The 25,997-nt window shown below is 34.1% G+C and overlaps 3 protein-coding genes across 7 annotated transcripts in view; 2 read left to right on the forward strand and 1 right to left on the reverse strand.

Moving 5' to 3' along the window:
• The window catches only part of lin28ab (lin-28 homolog Ab), a 31,355-nt gene extending 18,557 nt beyond the window's left edge, over window positions 1-12,798 (forward strand). For 2 of the 3 annotated variants that reach the window (XM_009294134.5, XM_005159535.6), the window contains exon 4: window positions 8,267-12,798. In XM_009294134.5, coding sequence (XP_009292409.1) covers window positions 8,267-8,486 — 220 coding nt within the window. In that variant the 3' untranslated portion in view covers window positions 8,487-12,798. 3 annotated transcript variants of the gene reach the window in all.
• ftr55 (finTRIM family, member 55) overlaps window positions 1-25,997 on the reverse strand; it is a 157,405-nt gene that overhangs the window by 37,264 nt on the left and 94,144 nt on the right. The gene's annotated exons all lie outside the window — the stretch shown is intronic.
• The window catches only part of pdik1l (PDLIM1 interacting kinase 1 like), a 32,330-nt gene continuing 32,074 nt past the window's right edge, over window positions 25,742-25,997 (forward strand). For 2 of the 3 annotated variants that reach the window (XM_021468126.3, XM_073931029.1), the window contains exon 1: window positions 25,810-25,917. The gene's annotated coding sequence lies outside the window, so the exon portion shown is untranslated. Of the gene's footprint in view, window positions 25,918-25,997 lie in introns of all 3 variants that reach the window. The other variant, NM_001037700.2, reaches the window with a different exon arrangement.

Raw genomic sequence — 25,997 nt, forward strand, 5'->3', positions numbered from 1 at the left:
TCAGTTTTAACTAATTTTAAAAGTACACTTGTGTGTCTGCCTTTATATTGATCAAGTGGTAGAGGTTGATATGACATTTAGAATGTAAGCAGAACTTGTGCAAAATTTTGAAAAAAATTGTGCAAAACTGGATTATCGCATAAGATGTCCAACTAATCAAAGAGAACAAAAAATCACTTCCTGATTTACTGATGCCACATATCAACCGTAAAAACAGAATTTACTATAGTAGAAGAAGCTGTGTTTCACTTAACCTCCTTTCTAAAACGGGCCCCAGGAGTGACAGTTTCCTTTGTTACAACTGCAAGCAAAGCAGCTGCTCTAATTGTATTTAATATGTATTGTATTCTATGAAAACACACCAGGACTTGTATCATGACAGCATGTTTTACTCATAAATGCGTTAATAAAACACCATGCATCAATATTTAGAATTTTCTTTCAAATTCTCATACATCATGAGAATTTATTATTATTATTATTATTATTTTTATTATTATTATTTTAAACACCCTAATAAAATATTTCTTCATTCAAAATGAAATGAACAGATGCAAAATTATATTGAATGAAGGCCATTATTATTGTTTACTCAAGCTTTAGACCTATAAACATCAAGTGATCACCTAAATGAGCTCTAATCAAAACTGGTTCAACACATAAATATGATCAAAGGGAGGTCAACCAGGTACTGGTTCTGGAGTAATTCTGCATCATGCTATCTAAAGATATTTCATCATTTTGAATATTTTGGTTTTCACTAATATAGTTAGATTTTCACACCCTAAATTAGCATGATATCTGTAATGTTAGGGATATCATGGTTATCAATACCGGTATATTGCCACACCCCTAGGTGATACTGTGGAAGGACCTAAAAATACATGGAAGTTATGCAAGCCAGGCTAGCAAATTTGACGTAAAAAAATAAAAGTACCTCACGTGTCCAGTGCTATATTTATCATCTTTGTGTCGCCTCCTTTTATATTCCACTACACTGACTATAACCTCTAAATATTAGTTTGATTTGGATATACTGTAATAGAGAATACATCTTTTAAATCAAGGTTACACAAGCTGAATTCACTGGTCAGATGCACTACTAGCACAATGAGACTTGAAAATTAAACATTTCTTTTCAAAATTGTTTGTCAGTGTGGATGTAAATCTATCTTTATATTTATAGTGTACATGCTTTGTGTGAACAGGTCTTTAAGTCTCTTTTTAGAAAAGCTGTATCAGTGGATCTTATATGAATTCTTGACTGATTTTATTGGTAAAACTTTTCAATAAGGTTGTATTCAATTCAAGTTTATTCATATGTCGCTTTTACAATGTAGATTGTGTAAAAGCTGCTTTACATAGAAGTTCTAGGAAAATCCATATTCCAGTTGAAGTTCAATTTAGTTCAGTTCAGTGTGATTTAAATTTCATTGCTGAATGTTCAAACACTGAAGAGCAAATCTATCAATGAGCAGATCCACGAGGTCCCAATCCAAGCAAGCCTGTGGCTAGGAAAAAGAAAAACCACCTGACGAAAGTGAACGAAACAAAAGTCTCGAGAGAAACCAGGCTCTGTTAGGTTTTATTTGTTCATGTTAGAAAATACATGCACTAATAATGAATAAAACATTAGAGTATTTTCATTAATGTTAAGACAGCTTAATTTTTACATGCATGAATTCAGATTTTAATAATGCATCTGTAATTGTTGAACTGATTAATAAATGCTGTATATGTATTTTCATCATTAGTTAACATTAACTAACATTAATGACATTAGAAATAGCATTTATTGTAAAGTGTGACCATTTTATTTGTATGTTCTTGTGTGGCTTTATAAGATTCACCTGTAAAGAGATTTAGTTTGGCATTTTTTTGTGATGGGTGAACTATTAAGCTAAACTCACCTTTACTACCCGTACTGCAGTGTTTCAGTTATTGTTCATTTCTGATGTTGCTTTTTAAATTGCTTCAACACAGTATCTCAGGTTCTGACCAAGCGACGAGCATTTCCTTCCCCCACCCTGTGCGTTGGTGACTTGACCTGCCAGATCAATAGGTTGTTTAAAATCTCATAGCTCAGAATTTAGGCACACACAGTCAGCAACCCCCAACAGGAGAGCTGCAGGTTATTGATAAGCAACGTCCTCCCACAATCCTTTCTGTATCTAATCACTGCAACTGCTTGAGTGTGGATCCAAACCGTTGTGTGTTTCACAAATGTGCCCTAATTATAGTTTCATAATCTTGCTTAGATTTGCGGTTATGTACTGATGCGTTTTTGCAGTATTGCAAGTCCTCTAACTACTACCTAATTCAGCATGTGACCATTGGAGGTCTGGATCTTGCCACTTTGTGTGTTTACATGCACAACAATATTCCCATATTAACACAGTTAAGACAATACTCTGATTAAGAATATTAAGTAAACCGGTGTTAGATTACCGTAATCTTAATGGAATTATGAAAGTATTCCTAACTTTATTTGTATAGGCATATATATATATATATATATATATATATATATATATATATATATATATATATATATATATTATTATATATTATATAATTGTTTATAATATTTTTTTTTATTTTATTTATAGTATTCTGTTCATAATTTATTTTATTTATATTATATATTTTATTTATTATTTATTAATTTTTTTATTATTTATTTCTTGTTAATATTGTATTTATCATTTTAGTTTATATATATATATATATATATATATATATATATATATATATATATATATATATATATATATATATATATATATATATATATATACATACATATATATATATACATATATATATATATATACATATATATATATATATATATATATATATATATATATATATATACACATACATACATACATACATACATACATACATACATACATACATACATACATACATACATACATGTATGCATACATGTATGTATGTATGTATGTATACATGTATATATGTGTTTTTTTTTCTCTCCTGCTGTCAGTGTTAATGGCTGCTTTTTTGTGATTTTTGAGAATCTTGCTTTGCATTAAAAAAAAAAAAAGTTCTAGGTTGAGTAGGATTTAAATGGTGGTAAAGAGATTTTTTCTTTTTTTCTTTTTTTTGGGGTGAACTATTCCTTAAGGCTTAGTACTCTGGTATGCTAAATGTTTTTTAAATCTTATTTGATTTTCAAAATGTTAGAGACCACAAACATGAGGACCAAAATGCTAGATTTCTCTGTTTTGCTCCTATACTTTGTGGTGTGCTGCTTTGATAGACAGCAGAACATAACAACAAATCTGCAACCGGTGTCTCAAATGTGAACACAGGAAATCTTCACAAATTCTCTTGAGATTAATAACCAAGTAAACATTCATTCAGTTTATGCAAATTGACAATCTGATTTTCCATCTCTGCTGTCAAAACTCATTTTACTTTATGCTGCAACATGACTGTTTGTTATATGCTTTCATCTTCTGTCTGCTTGCTTTCTGACTGGATATCGTCCTGTTTCACGTGAACACCCCATTATAAACCCATTCAGCCAATCTCTAGGGTCTAGTGGGAGTACTTTTAGCTCAGTTTAGTGTAAATCATTGATTTGGATTAGATTATTAGGATCTTGCTAAAGCAAACAAAAAGGTAATGCTTTATTTTGATTGTCTATTTGAGTATTAGTTGACTGTCTGCTTCAAATCTGTTGATACCGCTCCTTCAACAGACATTTAACTGACTATAAGAAACTTTGCAAGTACATGTCAACTTACACTAACCCTAACCCAAACCCCATCCTAACAGTCTATTTATAATCTAATGAGAATTAGTTGGCTTGTAGATGCAATGTGACTTAAATTCAACAAACGGACCATCAAATTAAAAGTGACCAAAAAAAAAAAAACTTTGCATTGCGTACTAAGCATTTGTAGCATTGTGTACTAAGATTGATGTGTGATAAAAAAAGTTGCAAATTTATAGGTCGATATGGCTTGGAAAATTGCTCTTATTCTGACCTAATAATCAATGAACGTGTTGCCGTACTATGGCTACAGCAGGCACAATGATATTACACAGCACTGTTACCTACAATGGGACTATTTTCAGGTGCTGCATAATAATATTGCGCCTGCTGGAGATGCTAATGGTCTATTCTGATTCAATGACTTATGCTAAACTAAGCTAAACGTAGTCCTGCTGAGGTAAGCTGAATGGATTTAAAAAACGGATTAGCTTCAGCTAATTTAATTAGCTAATAAAAAAAAAAGCGAGTGAAAAAGGAGTCATGCTCCTCTAATGAACGGCACAGCATCAAAAATCTGGTAAGATATTTTCAGTCACCACGATAATCAGGAACTAGGATTGTTGGAGGGGAATTGTTGACTAAAATCAACCAGATTATGTTGTGATGTGTGTCCAGTTTTAATCGTGCTATTACCATTGTGTAGGACTTTTTTTACCACATTTAATACACAGTGCTCAACAGTTTGAAAGACAAAATTCCAAAAAACAAAGTTTGTCATTAATTCATGGCATGTATACAACAACAAATAAATAACTGCACTTGAAGCTTAATTTTTAGATTAAAAAAAAAAATGGAACCACCAAAATTATATATGATACCATAAAGAGGAAGCACTGAAATTCGCCAAGAGTAATTGTGGAACATCAGGCAGCATTAAGTGGACACATGACATGTGCCATTATCAATCTATGTGCTACAATGTAAAATAGAAACATGAAAGCAATTCATGTAAATTCCTTAATTGTAATACTGTCTGATTCAGAATAAATTAGATTACTGATGCCCATGTACAGTAAACTTACCAATAATGCTATTTGCTGCATGTTCAAACTACTGATTTAAATGAGTTGAAACGACTCTATTATTAAGGTTTTTTTCAGACAACCTAATTGTTTTATGTTCAATCTGCTTAAATTTGTAAAAAAACTGATTAAGTTAACTTAATACCTGTATGTTGTCCCAACAGAAATATATTGTTTAAGCCTGCATTTTTTTTAGTTCTGGTCAGTAGAGCTGCCCTACCTTGTATCACATTAAATGGAACCATTAATAAACTAATTGGAATTTAAAGGTATTCTGTAAAATGGAATGCGTGTTATGAAAATATATATATTTTTTTAACCTGAATCATACCCGATTAATTGGCATTTTCTTTGTAAAGCTGCTCTCACACAGTTTGCATTGTATAAAGCACTACAGCAATAAAATGACTTGTCTTGACTATTACCAAAACATACTTTCTCCTAATGTTTGTGTTTGTTATTCCACCTCTCTCTGTGTGTGTGTCAAAGCGTCCTGATGGAGAATCAGATCCTGTCCATTTAATTAATAACAGATGTAGGTGCCTGAGAAAGGTCAGAGGTGAAATCTGCCATGGCGTGTGATGTATGTGAGCGGGTGGGGGTGGAAGGAGAGAGCAGGGATCAAAGTGCAAAGGTCAAGCTGCATATTGAAACAAAGAGCCCAAGAGTTTGCCCACCTCCATCCACTGGCCGATCAATAACTTCTGCTGCTGCAGGGACTTAATACAGCACAGGGCTGATTATGCACAGGAAGTTTTCATTTAAATGAATAGCTCACGCCAAATGGAAATATACTTTTTTTTTTTTGGTGACTGAGGTGTTTCATTAAACTGCGCTATGAAGGGCAAAATGCAGCCTGCGGTTTTCTGCGGCATGGAAGTAACCAAGCAATTACCTCAGTGATCTGACAACATTTACTGTTTAAGCTATTGACCATTTTGGGAGATGTAAACAAAAACAATGGTCCCAACGTAGTTCAGGTTTTAATTTTTTTTTTATTATTTAAATAGCTCATGAGAATCCAAAAAGAGTCTCATATTGATAATGTTATAATAGCTGTTTTAACAAAGTTATGCTTGAATTGCCTTTTGATACAGTTATTAAATGGTTTGATAAGCAGGAAATGTTCATGAGCCAATGACATCACCACATTGAAATGGTCTACAACAGCACATTAGAAGTGCAACCCTTGATGAAGCTTCCAAATATCACCTTATTTCATCAGTGTCCTGCAGTTGGGTCCAGATTGCAGTTTACTGCAGAAAGAAAATCACTGTAGGGGTGTTTTTCTTATTTAATTTCCTAAATAAAAGTTGTTTCCTTGTATAGTGCTATTTTACATCCTTTTTTGGGATAGTTCACCCAAAAATTCATATTATTATTAGTTTTTTTTACATTTTAAACCTGTAGTTTTTTTTTTTCTTTACTGTTAAACATGAACATGTTTTTAGAAAGCTGGAAACCTGCAATATTTGACTTTCTTAATGTTTGTTTTTCCTATTATGGATCTGTGGTGTTTTCAGCTTTCTTCAAATTATATTTTTTACTGTTCAATAGAATTAAAACAGGTTTTGAAACCACTTGAGTGAGTAAATAATATTCCTCTAACTTTGGAGTGTTTCTGTTTAAATGGCAGGAGTTCCTTTTAGGACAAATATAACTGTTTTATAAAATGAATGCATAATGCCAATTAAAAAAATCTAAATGATTCAATTTTGTATTGTTGGGTTACTTTTGAAATACTTGATGAAAGTGAAATGTAAAATTCAAAGTGATTTTTATTTTCCTTATCTTTTGCAAAGATAAAGGACACAATGTGCAGTTAACATATTAACAAGGTCATAGTTATATTAATAATATAAAAATAGGATACTTTTGAATACAGAATATATTGTTTCCTTTGACCCAACCGTGTGTGACTTTTTGCCTACTTGCAAAAGTAACAGTGTGCAATTTAAATTATTATTCTCAGCATAATTCAAATCATTTTTAAAGTGGTGTTCTGTAGAAATGTAGAACAGTTGATCCTGCAACCACACATGTAAGTTAATAACTACTGCAAAAAAATGTATTTCTGTTTAAAACATTCTGTACATTGGACATTTTTACATTCTGTACATTTTTTTTTAAAACTTTTTTTTTTTTAATCGAATGTACTTTGTCATTTTTTTCTTTTTGATAAAGGAATTATTTGAATTCAATTTATGCTAAATTCCTGTTTAGATTTATCTACCATTAGAGCTTTTGGAATACAGCAAAGCTGCTCACCTTTGTTTTTTTTTTTTTTTTTTTTTGTTAAACCAGTTATGAAAATGATGTCTGTATTTATTACTAAGATCTTCTCAAAGCCAGTGTTTTTCTGCAAAAAATATTCAATTAAATCTTTATTTTCATAGAAATTTTACAATGTAGATTGTGTCAAAGCAGCTCAACACAGAAGTTCTGGTTGATTGAAATCATGTCAGTCCAGTTTTTAGAGTTGAAGTGTGGTTTTCGTTAATTTCATAGTGGTTTAATTTTCACTGCTGAAAGTGACAATGATGACATTGTAAACAATTAGATACTAAACCTACGTTGTAATAATTGACAAAATTTTCAATTAAATATAAAGCTTGCAGAAAGAAAAATGCAAGATGACACCAAAATTCAAGAACAACAGCTTGATTTATAAATTGGGATATGAATATACTCACTAACGGATAATATGATGCATAGACCCCATACGAGTCTGTGTTTTAGTCAGCAGTTGTTTCCTAGGAATAACATACCTTGGTTATGGTTCTAACTTGTTCTAGCTTGATTGACCAGTCAGAATCAAGTATTGCATAAAACTATGCGAAAAAGTATAGATATAGTGATTGTTTATTTAGTCTAAAAATAAGTCATTATACCTTATATATATATATATATATATATATATATATATATATATATATATATATATATATATATATATATATATATATATATATATATATACGTTTCATTAATTTAATTATATATTTTTGTTAAGTGACAGCTGAAGTGGTGTATAAAATATAAATTAATTTATTGTTGACGTTCACAAGGCTTGGAGTCATTTAAAATGGAATACATTGTTAATACTATTACCCGGATGATGTTGAAAGTCACTGCATATTACTCTGTTCATTGTTATTTTTTTCCACATTAAAACGGTAAAGTATGACTTAACTTTATATCTTACCATAATAAAATCAGCATACACACCCTAGACAATTTGCAGTTCAGTTTTGTTCAGCTACAAGGTGTCTGCCCGACATCAATATTTCACATGGCTGTAACTGTCACTCACAATCGTTCCAATCTTCAAATAAAAAGATCCACTGTTAGAGCCCCTTAATTTGAAACATTTTGTCGCCCTCTGGTGGTGCACCTTGCATATAACACCTTTGTCTTTTTGTTCCATTTACAGATGCTTCAACTGTGGAGGACCCAATCATCATGCCAAAGAATGCCAGCTGCCACCTCAGCCGAAAAAGTGCCATTTTTGCCAAAGCATCTCCCACATGGTGGCCAACTGCCCAATCAAAGCACAGCAGTTGTCACCAGGATCTCAGGGCAAATCGACAACCTCAACAGGAGAAGAGGAGGACATGAGCCACACTCCCTTACTGCCAGAGAGCACTGATTAGCAGAGGAAAGGTTGTCAGGGAAACACAAGCACCAATCAAAAAGTTTCAGAGGAAAAGCTGCTTTTGAAACTAACTCAGGTTTTTCTTTTTCAAACAGCAGAAATGAATGTCAACAGCTCACTTTTGTACTTTTAGTGAGGAAATTAATATTGTAAGTTGTACAAAAAAAAAAAAGATCATTATACTATCCATCTTTATTTATAACCATCTTCATTGTCTTAGTAAAATGTAGGTAGCTCAGCTTTGGGTTTGTTTAGAGGGCAAATCTCACATGAACATGTCTAAGATTTAAATAATATTTTACTTAAAATGAAGCTTGTTTTCATTATTATTCAGAAATCTTTTTCTTTGTTGGCAGATTTTTGTTTTATTTTGCCACTTTTTAATCTTTTGTAAAGATTTTTCTTCAATTTTTTTAAGGAATTATATGGTACTAATTTACAAGTATAGAATTATGACAATTATTCACTTGTTAAACATATTGTGTAAACGCTGAGTGTGTTGTTGCACAACCTTTTGTTTCGTTTTTTAACAATAAAAACTTAAAGAAATTTATTTAAAGAAAAAAATGCATATTAAATTTTAAAATTAGTATGATACTTGCTTTCCAACATGTGTTTTACTCAAAAACAAGAAAACTAAAACTAATATTCCAAACTAATTTAGTTTCTTCTCTTTTTTTTTTCTTTTTTTTTTGGGGGGTGAAAACTGACAGCAAATTTGTTTTAGCCTGATTAATAATGCTTACAATTCAATAATAATTAAAATACTATTTACTTTATTTGGGGAGATATTATAATGCGTGTAATACAGATATGTTTTGTGAGATCTGCCCTAAAGTGTGAAGCAAATGTGAAAAAGTAAAGACTTTTATTTTCTGCCTTAGCAAAGTGTCTTCGATTTGTACTGAAACAATCAAAACGCATCATGTTTACGGATTGCAATATGTTTGGTGACACACATGTACCTTTGCATTTACACACAAGTGATATTTTGCTTTCTGATGACAAAATTATTATTGTCATCCACAAGTACATTTACATTTTTTTATATTAATGTTATCTGACACTCTGAGATTGTTCTGAACCACAGGCCAAGTGAATGTTAAGGTTGTGTTTGTGCATATGATACCTCAGCTCAGCCTCATATCATCAGTGGAAATACTCTGCACTGTCTCTAGTTAGTTCATAAGAAAGCCACTGTGGCTTTCTTAAATTATTTAATGACTCGTAATTGTAATGAATGGCTTGCTCTAATTTTAAATCTTGGGAAATCGAGAACCTATTCCCAAATTGTGCATAAGCCAAGACAATAGCACGTTTATAGTGATAATCTTTTTAACGTTAAAGGAGAGTCAAATGATGTGCCAGGCTAGAGATCCTGCTTTATTTGATGTTACTTTATTGTAAATAACTATTGTGAACTTGTTTTAAATCGCTGATATTTATTTGTAGCCACACAAACTGACCTCAAACTTGATGCGATGCTGCAATGGGTTTGCTCTTGAATGCAAACAGACAAATCCTTTATTTTAGTTTAATAATGCTTAAACTGTAGCTTTGAGTTGACCAGAATCTGCTGTATTATCAAGGCAGAAAAAAAATATGAGTTTCACATATGCAATTACATGTTTAAAATCAACATGAGGTTGAGTGATAACAATTTTAAATTGGGTGATCTAAGGGTAATGGAGCAAATAAGCCAACAAGCTTCATTTTTAGGAAAGTATTTAGCTTTGTCAAATAGTAATTGTCATTCTATTTGCCGTTTTGTATGTTTGACAGTTCAGATACTCAGTGTGAAATAGCTGTAGTAAACCAACATAGCATTCTTTAATACTTGTTGCATCACAAAATTATGTCTATCATGTTAAAAGCGTATTCCGTGATCTGCATTATACAAAAAAAAAGTATGATTTTATTTTTGAAACTCCTAAACAATTGATATTTGAGCAGATTTGACCGTGTATGAATTGGTTAAGTTACTAAAATGTAAACTAATTACACTTTTTCTGTAAGTAATTTGTCTTATGATGTTTTACTAATTGGTTACTTTTATATTTCTTTCATACTCTATTCCAGTGCTGCAAAACCTGCAGTTTGGTTTTAATTCAAGTAAACGAATGACAAATGGTGAATAAAAGCGTGAAATGATTGGTCTTAAAAAAAATAATGAAAGCACTGCATGTGTTAAGCACAGATTGTTAGTACATACACACAGCAGCAAAACATTTAATGTGGACAAAAATGTTGTCAAAGATATCCCTTTTTACCAAAACGTGTGAAATGTGGTTTAGGCACATTTTCATGTGAAAATGCATATGAACAAATTGTGGACATGTTTGGAAATGTTTCGCATGAAAATGTTCCCAAACGTTGTGATTTTTACCATGTTTCCATATGTGAAGCTCATTTCTGCAAGGACTGTTTTGTTTCTGGAAGTGATGCGTGCTGGTTTAAAGGGTTAGTTCAAATAATTTTGTTAATATCTCACTCTTGTCATTTTAATAACCTGAAGCCTTCTATCATCTTTGGAACAAAAATTGAGATATTTTAGTTGAAGTCTGAGACTTTTCTCATCCTCAATAGACAGCAATGGGCCTGAGATGTTTAAAGTCCAGAAAAGAAACGGAAAACATTTCATGTGACTTGACATTCCATGAGTCAAATTGCGCTTGGTAAACATGCACCATGACCTTGAACCTCTCAAGTCGCATGGAATGTTTTGACATATTTATTTGGTTCCCATTTAAAACTTGTGACCATTGCTGTCTTTAAAGGTGGAGAGAGCTCCTGGATTTCATCTGACACTGTGTTTCTCAACTATGTTTCTGGAGGACCCCCAGCCCTAAACATTTTCCATGTCTCTTTAACCAAACACACCTGATTCTGATCATCAGCTCAGATCATCAGAGACATCCAAAACATGCAGTGTTGGTGGTCGTCCAAAAAACGTGGTTGAGAAACGCTGATCTAAAATATCCTAATTTATTTTCTGAAGATGAACGAAGGTCTCGGGGGAGTAATTAATAACACAATCCAAGCTAACCCTTTAAACAGAGACTATAGTTATATCATTTAAAAAAAAAAAAAACTTGCAATTTGAAATCAATTTTTAAAGGTTTGCATTTTCAAAGTAACAATGTAAACAATGTTAATTTTTCCGTTTTACAGCACATCGCTGCTCCCAAAGTGTGTTTTGCTGACCAGAGCCTTTCAGGTTTTAGTATATTATTGCATGAAAGTAGGTGTTAGAGTAGTTTAATAGGGATGGGTGGATGGGTTTCGCCTTGAGCAGCCTGTTGAAAACTTGAAGTTTTCTTTTTCAGGGATGTGAAGGTTTCTTCATCATTGTAAAGATGGTATTTGGTGTCATGCTATTATTTTGTATCCCATTATCATTTCAATATTTTGTTGTATGTTTTTTTTTTTTTTTTTATCTTTATTTAAAGTTAGAACGAGATGCTAACTTGTTTTGAATCTATACAAATCTACCTCAGGGTGTGCTGAAATGTATTAAATAGACAATTCGATTAGGACATTGTCCATTTAAGTGTGTGTGTGTGTGTGTGTGTGTGTGTGTGTGTGTGTGTGTGTGTGTGTGCGCGCCTGTGTGTGTGTTGTTTATTTTATAATTCTAGGTGTAATGTATTTAATTTTGGTGTGATCGTTTCAGGATTTTTTTTGTTTGTTTGTTTCACCTATAGGCCAGCTCACAAAAGAAGTGCAAATTTTACAGTTCTTTTAATATTTTGTTTAATTTTTTGGTATATTGCTTGATGTTTTGTTTTTTGGCCTGTTCTGTATGCTGAGATTGTGAACTCAGGAATATTTGTTAATTATTTCTTTAGTTTCTAATGAATGAAGAGGATAATCAATGTTGCTGACCTGGATTTGTTTTATTATTATAAAGATTGATTTTTCTCATGTGTTCTCATTCACTGATGCTCAGGATATCAAATGCTGCACAAATATGAAGACCTACTCATGTTTCGTTTGTATTTTCTTCGGTTGCCTTGAGTACTCATTGCAGGTGGCCAAGACTCTATATGTTCCATTGTGTGTTTGATGAAGACGAGCATGTTTTGTGTTCCGGTGACCAAAGAATGTAGCCACAATGAATATGGCAGACGAAAAGCATGGAGCTCAGTTTATAGAGTTTCCTCTGCAATCACCATGCTAAAACAGTTTCAGAGAGAGCAAATTCATTTTCAGTTTATCGTGATGAAGCATGCAAAGAATGTTGTGCCCAAAGTGTGTTTTAGTGGTAACATTACAACTGCTTTCTAAGTGAATAAATATCTTTTTACGACCATGATGCCCCTGCCTTTTTTTTTTAACAATTATTATTGTTTATGCTAAACATAAACCTCATTTTTTTCACAGACACTGAGACTCAATACGGTTAAATATAAAGTTCACTACAAAATCTAAATAAAAGTTTAAGAAATTACCATTTTCTATGGTCATTTTCAAAAAGTCATGACACATATACAGGGTACAAGCAAGTTTTTTTTTACGCAGCGGATGCCCTTTCAGCCGCAAGCCATCTCTTGGAAACATCCACACATACAATCATACACTACGGACAATTTAACCTACCCAATTCATCTGTACCGCATGTCTTTGGACTTTGGGGGAAACCGGAGCACCTGGAGGAAACCCATGCGAACGCAGGGAGAACATGCAAACGCCACACAGAAACAAACAACTAGTTACACACACTAAGACACTAAGATTGTGCTATACTGATTGATCTCACATCGCCCTTCGACTTAATACAACTGTGTTTGATGTGAGATCGCACACAAGTACCATCTGTGTGCTCTTTATTAAACTGTTTAATAAATATACTGCAAATGGATCCCTCTGAGTCAGACCCTTCGTTACAGCTCTACACTTGTGCCTTGCCTTATGGCACTGCATGAAGATGTTGAACTGTTAAATAAAGTCAGACGATCTTCAGAAAGAAAAAAAAACACTACAACTGAACACAGTGTGCTGCTGCATCAAGAAGTGCCTGGATCTTCACTTGATGTTGATGGTAAAAGCTGTACATTAGTGATGCTGCTGTTCTTAGGGTCAGAGCTGATCTCAGACCATCAAGAACATAGTGGGGCTCAGAGGAGACCATGTTTCAGCATAGAAAAAAAGACATTGAGATCCTAGTCTCAAAGTTGAGAAAGACAATCCAGACTTTCATGAGTGACAAATGTAAAAGTAAACTTCTGTCATCATCTGGGAACAGTAGAGCAAATGGCATGGGTGTAAGTACCACAATGTGTGCACTAGAACCATTGATATATGGAGGCATGTATTGGTAGAACACAGAGCCATAAACTCCTATCAGGATGATTTGTTTCATGAGAAGTATATGGCTTGTTACATTCCCATGTTTTGAATGCCGACCAGTTGCAAGTCACATTGAAGCTTGCTGTCAGAGTTTAGTCTCTCTCCTACTTGGTTGTGTTTGTTGCTGTTGTGGTTAACTTATTGAAGTTAAAGTTTTTGTAAGCAACTGCTTAAATTCTGCTTTTGAAACTTATCTTTGTGTAGCAGCCCTTAATTTCCTGTAAATGAAGCAAAGAGTCTCTGACAGGTGTAATGTATTTTATTCTGGAACCAGCATAAACACCATGAAAACACAGTGCACAACAAATGAGCTACGTAAAGCAACATAAACAATAATTTATTCAGCTGACAATTTCAAACACAACAGTTTCCAAAAATAAACCATTTAGACGTTTACATCATAATTTGAAACACAAACATAAATTACACAAATCTCTCCGCTTACCAGGGTGCTAGCTTAAACACATATAGCTTCTTAGTTTAGTAATGGTCATCTGGCTAAACAGTACACACGAAGATAAACATGAGACAATGCAACAAAAAAAACAAACAACATTATAATGCAAATCATCGTGCTTAGAGAGCTTGCATTAACTTACATATGTCACAGGAATTTATCACCAAGCTTCTGAGATGAGTGTTTTGTTGAGTGTGGCGTATTAGGATTATACAGGTTTCAGGGTTTGCCTTAAAAGGGTGGTCCAGAATGTAATTTTAAGGCTTGGTTGTGTTTATAAGATGCAAAGCAATGTGTGCTCAAGTTTCACTTGAAGGAAATCACGTTGTTTTTTCATAAATCTCACTTTGATTATATACAGCTAGTCAGCTAACAGTCATGTTTCCTAGTTCCTCTGAAAGACTTACCTTCAAGAGGCTCTGATTGGTGATCTATCATAATGTGTTGTGATTCGCCGATTGACTCCATGTAACGGCTGTACAAGCACATGCTTTTGTGTTGTGTAAACAGTCAGTCAACCTTATGCCCGCTCTCTAAAATAAAATCTGACTAGTGTCTGTAACGAGTGAAAATGGGGTGCGGCTCCTTTAAGAGAGATCGCCATTGTGTGAGTGTGTGTATGTGTGTGTGCGTGCGTGTGTGTAAACTGTCTGTAGACACGTGTAACCCAAGAAGCGCATGTACGCAGGACCGATGTTTATTTTTATTTTTCTCTGCTCGGATTAAGTTATTTTCTGTAATTTACAGTGACATAGTAATATGAATTGTTCACATATCTTTTGTGAGTTCATTATCTGAGGTGTAAAACGCAGGAAAAGTTGCCTATAGAGAGATACGCATGCGCTGGTGAAAAGTGTGTGTGTGTTTACAGCAGTTTGACTGATAAATATCAATTTGTAGCTAAATTGTTAGCGGTGCCAAACTGCATTTCCCATTGTTTACATCTTTGCTATAACATACCGTTAAGGCTAGACACTGTGCATGTCCTAATCAATCTTATCAAATAAAAAACTCACAGGCTACAGCTTCTGCTTGTTGGAGCTCCTCCGTCTTTGAGGAGATTTTAACCGGATCCAGCACTGAACTGGGAGAGATTCTGGAAGCTGTGTTTTGTCAAATCATGCTTACTATGTATTTTATAATTCTCTGGAACATAATTAATATTGAACTGTAAGCATTTCTGTCTTTGTGTCATGTCATTTGGAAGGCCAAATACAAAAACAGACAAAGCTCTGTGGAAATAGCAGCATTTGAACGACATTGTAGCTGTCTCTGCTTTGCTAAGCTAACTCTGTAAAAACCAAGATCTCCCTTTGCATTGAACTTTGAGCATTTCACATTCAGAGATGCTGTTTATGTTTACACAGCGACATTACACATCAACTAAAGTTTAAAATATAATATCGTAGTGGACAACCCCTTTAAAGCCATTAACGTGAATTAGGTGAGTGAGATTTAAGGACCTACAGTGACCACTTGTGGCCATTTACATTTTGTGTTTAGAAGCTGTGTGGGGGGTGGGTGCCATTTTATTTCTAAAATGATTTTCTTGTTTACGTTTAGTTAAGAAGTTAGTTTACATGTCTGTTGGTAATTTAATTTTACTTTGTCATTTTAGACAGTTTAACTCCCTAACTAGCTAGTGTACTTTTTGTTGTTTTGGACTTTCCCCCTCCTGAAGCCTTATTTTGCTTCCCAGTTTTGTTTAACATCATATTTAATTTTTTTTTTTTTTAGTTAACAAATTCTTTAACTAAAATTAATGGGTTGTTATGAAGGTATGGGGACTGATTTACACTCACGCCCACCAACTTTAAACTTTTCACTGTTGCACTCACTCCTAGACACTTAACATCAGGGACGTAACAGACTATTTGAGCAAGTGCATTCTGCATGCATTCTGCCTGTGCTACAACAGCTTGCTTTTTGCTTGTAAAACTAACAATTCATATCATCAATTTCCAGATGATAAAACAATGTATTAAAAGAAAGTTGACATGATAAGCCACAGCCAAATCCCCTAAAGGCTGGCTAAAGGCTGATTTATACTTCTGCGTCAAGCGCACTTGTATGCTACGGCGCAGCCTATGAGTTGATGCATAGCCCTACGCCGTGGCATCAGCGCTGATTTTTTGCACCTCTCAAAAAATGTAACTACACGTTGCAGCAATGTTTTTTTTTTTGTTTATTGTTTATATAGCTACAATTTTCTGATCTTTCCTATACATGCTGTTCTTTACAAGGTGACTTCACACTATGAATTCTGAATAACAATTAGCCTAGCTTGTTATGCTATAATTAAATGCCATATATGACACGAATGCACATTGAAAGAACTTTTAAAAACCCTAAAACTTATACAATAACGATAACAAACCTTAATATTACATAAATTCTATTGCTTATATAAGCAAATTTAGGAGCTTTCCTTCAAACCACTTCAGCTCTGCTGTATGTTTTGCTCGTTGTTGTTGTTGTTGTTGTTACAGAATTTTGCCTAATTGATTTCAGAAGAGTGCCTTGGTCACATACATCAGAGTAGATTGATGAACATCAAGATCAAGTTCATTTATTTGTAAAGCACATTTAAAAGCAGTCACAAAGTGCTGTACATAACACAAGATAAAAAATAAAAAATAAAAAGACAGAATATAAACACATAGAAATAAAGCAAGCGAAACATCTGTAAAGATGTAAAAAAATTGCGGTAGAATGAACTATTAAAATAATCTTAAAAAGCCAAGCTAAAAAGGTATGTTTTAAGACGTGATTTAAAAGTGGATAATGATGGAGCCATTCTGATCTCAAGGGGCAAGGTGTTCCAAAACCGAGGCCCTGGCACAGAGAAAGCTCTGTCCCCTCTACATTTTAGCCTAGATTGTGGAACTGACAGAAGATTCTGCTCACTCAACCTAAGAGATCTCACAGGAGTGTAAGGATGAAGCAGCTCTGCGAGATAAAATGAGGCTAGATTATGGAGGGATTTATAAACCAGTAAAAGCACTTTAAAATCAATTCTGAATTTCACAGGCAGCCAATGAAGGCCTCTTAGAAGAGGGGTAATGTGGTCATACTTTCTGCAATTACATATAAATCTAGCAGCAGCGTTTTGGACCAGCTGAAGGCGAGAAACCTGGGATTTTGACATGCCACAGTAAAGTGCATTGCAGTAGTCTAATCGTGATGTGATATAAGCGTGGACAGCCATCTCTAGAGTGGTGGGATTTAAAAAGTGTTTAACTTTAGACAGCAGACGTAGTTGATAAAAACTGGAGCCAATAACCGAACTGATCTGTTTGTCAAGTTTTAATGACTCATCAAAGATGACACCCAAATTGCGGACACGGGGCGATCTGAAGGCAGATAAGCAGCCCAAATCTAGGCAAGAGGCCTGAACGTTTTCAGAAGAACTGAAGACAATGACCTCTGTTTAATCCTCATTTAATGATAAAAAATTGTGGGACAGCCAGATTTTGATCTCGTCCAAGCACCTTAGTAAAGTGTTAAGTGCGAGAGGGTCGTTCCTCTTAATAGGTAAGTAAATCTGAGTGTCGTCAGCATGAAAATGGAAAGACACCCCATGACTTCTTAAAATGGCCCCTAGCGGAAGCATATATAATGAAAAAAGTGAGGGAGCTAAGACTGAGCCTTGAGGGAGACCACAAGTGAAATCAGCAAATGTGGATGAGAAGTTACCTAATTTAACTGAAAACTTTCTTTCAGAAAGAAAAGACTTAAACCACTTAAGCACTGTGCCTTTCAAGCCCACAACTGACTCTAATCTAGACAGCAGAATAGAGTGTTCAACAGTACCAAATGCTACTGACAGATCTAAAAGAACCAGGACCACAGAGTCAGTGGCTAGCAGGATATCATCAAGTACTCTGAGGAGGGCTGTTTCAGTGCTATGAGCCAACATGGTCTTCTTTTACTGAAAACCCTCCCAATTTTAAGATGGATTTCGGATATGGCACATTTTTTGTTCATTGCATTTTAAGGTTTCTTTTGTGCCATCTACGATCTGTTTGGTCCATATTCTTTCTGAAGGTTTCATTTTTTTCCCACTAGGTGGCCGTGCAATATTTATTTTATATCCATTTATATATGGGTCGTTATCACTATAAAGTACCTTTGAGACATCAGAATTTAAAATAATAATAATAATAATAATAATAATAATAATAATAAGATTTTTTATTTAAACACATAGTTGTTGTAATATTTAGACTTTAAGCTGTAAGAAATTAATGTTGGTCAGGCTCCAGTCCTTTTATAAATATACTGCAAGCAGACAAACAGTAAACAAACCTAAAATTGTATCAACCCTGTCATGGACAAATTCAAAGTAGTATGAGTGTATTTTCATTGCAGTGTGATTGTAAAATGTATCTTTTCAGAAAGATAATGTGTCCCTTTACCAACCCAACTTAATAGATCATGGAAAAAGTCTATTTAAAATGATGAAATAATGGACAAATCCATTATTTCTAAAACATTCAGTCAAACTTTCTAACAATATTAACTGGCCCTTATTGATTAAATAGGAAACCACACAAGATGTTATGCTAAGGTTATAAATAATTTGTTTAATTTCATAAAAGTTGAACATGACGCTGGAAAACAAGATGACAGGCATTAGCATGACAGGGTGGACGAAGGCTTTATTTAGTAAGCTAAATATGCAGGAACATTTGAAAAACAACAGGTACAACAAGAAATATCAAAGAGTAATTTAAAAGGGCTGTAAAAGGTTTTAAGAATTCACCTTCTGTTAATTACTCCACCATGCCGCCTCTTCTGTTATCAATTAGGTTTTATAAATAGGCAAAGAAATGGGAAGTTCTTTGTACATACTATAAAAGCTATAGTTTTGATTTCTGAATTTTTTTGTATTAATTATTATTTGACTATGACAGGGTGGACATGTCAAGCTTGACAACATTCGATTTCAAGCACAATATGAGGAAAGATAGGAAACATAAATGTAGATAGTTACTGTGCGTCACAGCAGATGTTTTAACCTCCTCTGAAGAAAGGCAAAATGGGCACGGGGATGCCAATGAGTACATCAGAGGGTTTCTTAGAGGGGCATTTACCACATCATTAAAGATGATGGCAATTTCAAGGACACGTGCAAAATTATTAATAATATTATGAAAACAAAATAGTTTTTAAAATTACTCTTTTTTTTGTCAAATAACTTGTAAGAGACAATAAGAATATTTAATAAAAATCTTTTTTATTTGATCTAATTAAGCTACTTTTTGTACTCACTGAAGTTGGCTGAGCAGTGTGATGCGGCAAAATCACATCCATTCAATGAAAGAATATGGACAAATTGACAAAAATATGATGAGCGTAAAGGTTTAACCAAGTATATATTAAAAACATCAGGATGTCATCATTTCGCATTATGTTCATAAAGGACTGATTCAGTCTTGTGGGACATCAAAAGCACTTTATTGTGATTACGAATAACCCATTTGCATTTATTATGTAAACAAATGCAAAGAAAATTACCTTCCAAGTACAACTTTTTATTATTATGGAAAAATTACATATGCTTAAAAAAATGAACTGTATAAGCCACTTTTTGCTCGTTTCCTTCAAGGGACTAAGGCTGGGGTTCTCAACCTTTTGCAAGCTGGGCCCCCCCAAAGCTGGTTCATTGTAGTTGACCCCACCCCCCCCCCCCCCCCATATTCATTGCATATATACTAAATACGACCTCACGTTTCATATGTTTGCAGCCTCTGCAATTTCCTTCCGTCATCAAAATTAATTTGGATGGTTTGATTTTCTGCATTTTTTTCACCCGTAGCAAATATTTTGAGGGGTGTTTTTGACAATTGTGGGCCACCAAATGACGAATATGAAAAAAATTAATACGACAATATTGGACTCAGCAACAGCAAAGAAGACGTTACATTTTGGAGGCATACACTGCTTCACGAGGGGAAATCAAACAAATGAGCCCCATTTTCTGAAGTCTATGAGCACAGCACAAACAAATAAACTAAATTGAGATACTGCATTTAAATTTCAAAATGAGGTGTTTTTATATTTATAACATTTGAATCCAGTTCAGCAACATACATCACATGACCAAAAGAGCTTACAATTGACCATCACTTAATTTGCCATCACCTCACGATTGAAAATGTGACACGGGTTACAGGTTACATACAGGCACAGCCTAATGAAAATCAAGGATTTTTAAGCACTTTTTCCAGCACCTACTTTTATTTAAACTGACACGCAACATATTGAACACTTGAAATGTATTCTCAACAACCCATCAAAACATTGCATAGGAACTATATTGATTTATACAAAAAAAAAAAAAATAATATTAATAAACTGAAATAATTAATTAATAATATATTAATAATTAAGAATATAATAAACCAAGACTGACACGCAATGTATTGAAAACCTAAAATGTCTTCTCAGCATATTATAAAAATACTGTATAGGAACTATCTATCAATTTACACAAATAAAAACCATTAATAATAATAATAATAATAATAGTAAAATAATTAATTTATCATATAGTAATAATATAATAAACCTGCACTAAATGTGCTTGTGATTTTTATTTTTATTTTATTTGTTGATGTTCTCTCACAGATGGAAAAAGAACAGAATATTTGTACTCAAGTTATAATACAATTACACTGCTAAAATAATACAAGTTTTAGTAAATAATACTAATATTTACAAACTACTCTTTAAAAAAAACTACTCTGAGTACTAGTTAATTACTTTTGAAAAAAATCTGATTTATGGCCCTTTTAAAGTATAAAATTATTTAAATGATTTAATTGTTTAAATCACAAGGCTACATATAAGAATTTACACTAACAAAGTATGGTTGATTTTTCCTTTCATGACAGTGAATCATTTTTAATAGCACTGGCAAAACTACCACTAATTTTAAGGTCATAGAAACACTTTTTGTCCATTTTAATCAATACTTTCAAGCTTTGAAATGTTTAATTAAAGTATATGATGAAAAGATTTAATTTTTTTTTTACACAGTTTTTCTTATTTGCTCATTGTTGTCTTTACAATATTTTTTTTTACACTTGATCTTAAACTGAAAGAATTTTACAAAAAAAGACAAGAACACTGTAAAATAATAAAATAATAAAACAAATGGCGTTTTACTTGAGGTATTTGAAATATGACGACACTACATTTCTCAAAGCAGTGTTTTAGGAACAGTGCTTCAGGAACAGAGCAGTGCCAGTACAATTTAGTGATGCTTTAAAAGGGTGGTCCAGAATGTAATTTTAAGGCTTGGTTGTGTTATTAAGATGCAAAGCAATGTGTGCTCATGTTTGACTTGAAGGAAATCATGTTATTTTTTCATAAATCTCACTTTGATTATATACAGCTACTCAGCTAATATAAAAACTTCAAGTGACTCTGATTGGTCATCATCAAATGTGCTGCGATTCGCGGATCGGCTTCATTTTTCTTATCTCTCATGCACGGATTAAGTTATTTTCTGTGGTGAAGCTAGTGACAGAATAAAGCACAAGATGTGGGATAAGACCTGTGTGAGCCTTGATTGATTTTTTTTTGCTGCTACACTCTAGATAGGAAAGCATTGCTGTATATTTTTTAACTCAATGCGTTACAGGACGTCTTACACACATATCCGGAATATGCCTGTGTAAGTAACATGAATCGTTCACATATCTTTTGCGACTTCATTGTCGGAGATGTAAAATGCATGAAAAAGCTTCCGATAGAGAAACTGCCGTCACACACAGAGAGACGCACATGCTGGTCAAGAGTGTGTGTACTATGTGTGTGTGTGTGTGTGTTAACAGCAGTTTGACCGAGAAATATGGATTTGTACCTAAATTGCTGGTGGTGGCAAACATCATTTCCCGTTGTTTACACCTTTACTGTTGAGGCTAGACACTGTACATGTCATGATCAATTTTAACAAATAAAAACACTTATAGGTCGTGGTTCAGAATTCACCATTCACAGGGGGCGGAAGTATTTTTTGTAGTCCACAAAATTCGCTCATTGTAGGCTTTGCTAAGCTAACTCTGTAAAAATCAAGGTCTCCCTTTGCATTGAACTTTGAGAATTTTACATTCAGAGATGCTGTTTATGTTCACACAGCTACATTACACATCAACTAAAGTTTAAAATATGATATTGTAGTGGACCACCCCTTTAAGACAGATCAGAATACCACTATTATTTATAAATCACATAAATACCTCATCCAAAAACATTTCAAGCATAACTCTTTTGTCATAAAGAAATTTAAAAAAATTCCACCTTTGCTAAAAGTTCTGGTAGGCTAATACAGCCAAATAAGTCAGTTAGCATTGTCACCGGTCATGCATCGATCTAATTCTAAATACTTGATAGTTTTTGACTAAGTTTAGTCAAGGAGCAAAGATAAATGATTTCTACTTCTAAGAGATCGCGATTGTATATAGTCTGAGCACACACACACGGTGATGAGATCATGAGAGGACTTGCACTTCATTTGAAAAAGCCTATTCAAGAACTTGCATATTCAGAATTAGCGTACATGACTGCGCTCCGTGTTAAAATAAAGCACTCTCGACATTTGCAGAAATCAATAATTGTGCAATACCTGCATTCCCGCACCGACATTCAAACTGTTTTAAACAAGGCTTCAGAAGAGTGACAGGTCAGAGGAGAGTATACTCACAGTCGGATAGAAGAGAGCCAAACGTAGATCGTCAAAAAGGCAGGAAGTAAATCTTCCTCCCAAAATCTCAGTTTAATTACTTTATAGTAAATACATCTTTATAGTAAAAACACCCGAAAAGCATTATTCCAATAAAACAGTTGCTTTTAAGTTGTTATTTTCTGCCACTGTAACACAGAAAGGCCTTTTTCCCGCCCTTACGTTTCATGCAAAACTAGACAAGGTCGACTGTAATTGATCACTTTTCATGTCAGTCAAATCCCGGTATATTTTATATAAACATTTTAAAAATATATTATATATTTTTGATGAAATAATGACTGTTTTGGTCTAGTTTAGCAGCGAGAATAGATCCTATGTATCCGAACAAAAATCACAGATTTGCACTTTTTTTTTTCAGTTTTTCCTCCCATCCTGTAGCCTACTCGTTCCGCATTACCCCAAGGATTAAACAAGCTTATAAGACATTTAAAAAAGCAAGCGATTGCTCATTGTTTTAAATTTCTGTCCAGAGAGGTTGTGTCCATGTTTTGATCCTCGAGTCGATTGGTCTCACGCAGTCAAGTGATGCGATTTCGCAGCTAAGAGTTCACTAAGCTTGAACTTTGCGACGCAGCAACCTGTGAAACTTAACGCAGGACCCTGCATTTCCGGTCTGACGCATTCGTGTGCGCATGAATGGAACTCTATGGGAGAAAAAGCCCAGTGTGACCGCCGCTTTAATCGTTTGCTTTCCTGGGTCTCTTCATGGTCCTCGGGCGTGGGGAAAACATAGTGGCGTTGTGATTAGGCAGATTGCCTGTAAATCAAACGGCCAACATGAGGTGAAATTCGGCAAGTTTTATGCCTGCATCACACTCCCTCGTCCGAGTACACTGTGTTATTTGGCCTTCTCTTCATGAATTCCATGCAGAAAGTCTGGAACACAGCAATGCCCTTGATTGGTTTTTCAGTACCGCAATGCATTGTGGGAAGCACACTTTGCCCTTTAAAGCGGCTTAAAAATACAAATAAACAATGATGTAAACAAGGAAAATGACAGGACGTTGCTCGAAGAGCTGTGTAGAGTCTATGTTTGCAGTCTAGACGGCAGTTGAAAATGTTGCGCATCGTCGAGAATAAACAGCGCCCCTATCGGCAACATAAAACACAGTCTGCGCCTCTTTGGACCAGCGGAGGCCAAGCTGGAGCTAGTCTGCTTGTTCCCCAGGCTCTGCACAGCTAGGCAAATTACAAATTGAACCAAAACAACCTATATAAATTGACCTAAGATTGGCAAAGTGGACTTTGCATGTTCTCCCCATGTTTGCGTAGGTTTCCCCACAAATCCAAAGACAGGTGTGTGAATATGTTTGTTAGTGATGGGTTGCAGCTGGAAGTGCATCCGCTGTGTAAAACAGTGGCTGGATATTAAGCTGGCGGCTCATTCTGCTGTGGTGACCCCTCATTAATAAACGGACTAAGCCAGAAAGAAAATTGATTAATCTATCCATAAATCCCTGCATAAATAAAACAATAATTAAATACGCAAATGAATTAATAAATAAATAAATGAATAAATCCACAAATCCCGGCATTAATAAATACATAATTAATTAGTTAATAGAGCAGGCTGATAAATGATGAAATCAATTACACCAATGTTCGGGGAATAAGAAAATGCTAAACTGAAAAGATTAGAGTATGGTCTTTATGCCATCATTGGTTAATGGATAAAACAATTTTGCATTGTATTTTTTGGACTGGCATCTGAAGATTGACAGACATCCTCTTTCTGACTTCTTTTCTATATATTGCTATTTGTCCAACATTGTTGTAATTTATTTCATTATGTATTAGTCCACACTATCAGTTGTTTCTATATTTATTTATGCAGGAATTTTAAGGATTCAATAATCCTGTCTTCCAGGCATCGTATTGGCAGTGTTGACTCTATAAAAGCTCAGTGGTTAGCGTGGTCGCTTTTTTAACAAGAAGGACTTCGGTTTAAGATCTGGCGGCTGGAGACCTGCACTGTTGCACCCTGGCTTGACGCATTAAATATGCAAATGAATAAATAAATAAATAAATAAATAAATAAATCCACAAATCACGGCATAAATAAATACATAATTAATTAGTTAATAGTGCAGGCTGATAAATGATGAAACCAATTACCAGATCTCTGGATTACTGCTTTAATTTCACAATTTTCTTTTGCTTTTCATTTTATCTAATTTCTATGTTTGTCTTTTAAAGGTTGGCAGGACTGTTAGTCATTAATGACAGAATTTCAGTTTTGACGGCACTAATCTTTTTTATGAAAACTGAGGGGGCACAAAAAATGGAATATTATACACAAATTGTCTAAAAGGAATATTATACACAAATTATTTTAATACAAATCTTTTTATTCCAAAAACTCAAATGCCATACATGCGTTTTATCACTTGTAAAGCAGTAATATAATTTAATTTAGTATAGCCTTGAGGATATACTGTCATCTTTCTGAGATGACATGACTGAGACAACATTTTATATTTATAATAATTGTTAAAGGCCTAGCAGTATCTTGGCAGTAACTACCGTTACCATGGTAAAATTGCTCTGAGTGTGATGTGAATGACAGAATACGGTTGATGTGTTGTTAGAGAAAGAGAGAGGGCGGTGTTTCTCACTTTAGCTGCACTTCCCAATGTTATAAGACAGTCAAAGTGTGCGCGCTTGAGGAATCTTCGACGCGGACGCGACATACAAAAAATGCAAGTGCGCGCACGGGCACGCGCTCACGAACATACATACACACACAGCTGCGAGAAAAGAGAAAGCGAGAGTCGAGGAGTGTGTGCGGCGGCCTCGCGCTTATAATGGCTGCCAGGAAAAGCACAGCTGAGGAAAATCGGTTACATTGGGAATAGGATTCGTGCACAGGTAAATGTTTCTCGTGTTTGTGTGTGTGGTTGCAGTGGGACTCTTTGTCTGAGCATGTGTGTCGAGCTGCTGCGCAGGTG

The sequence above is a fragment of the Danio rerio genome, chromosome 19 (assembly GCF_049306965.1).
Source record: "Danio rerio strain Tuebingen ecotype United States chromosome 19, GRCz12tu, whole genome shotgun sequence".
Classification (NCBI taxonomy): domain Eukaryota; kingdom Metazoa; phylum Chordata; class Actinopteri; order Cypriniformes; family Danionidae; genus Danio; species Danio rerio.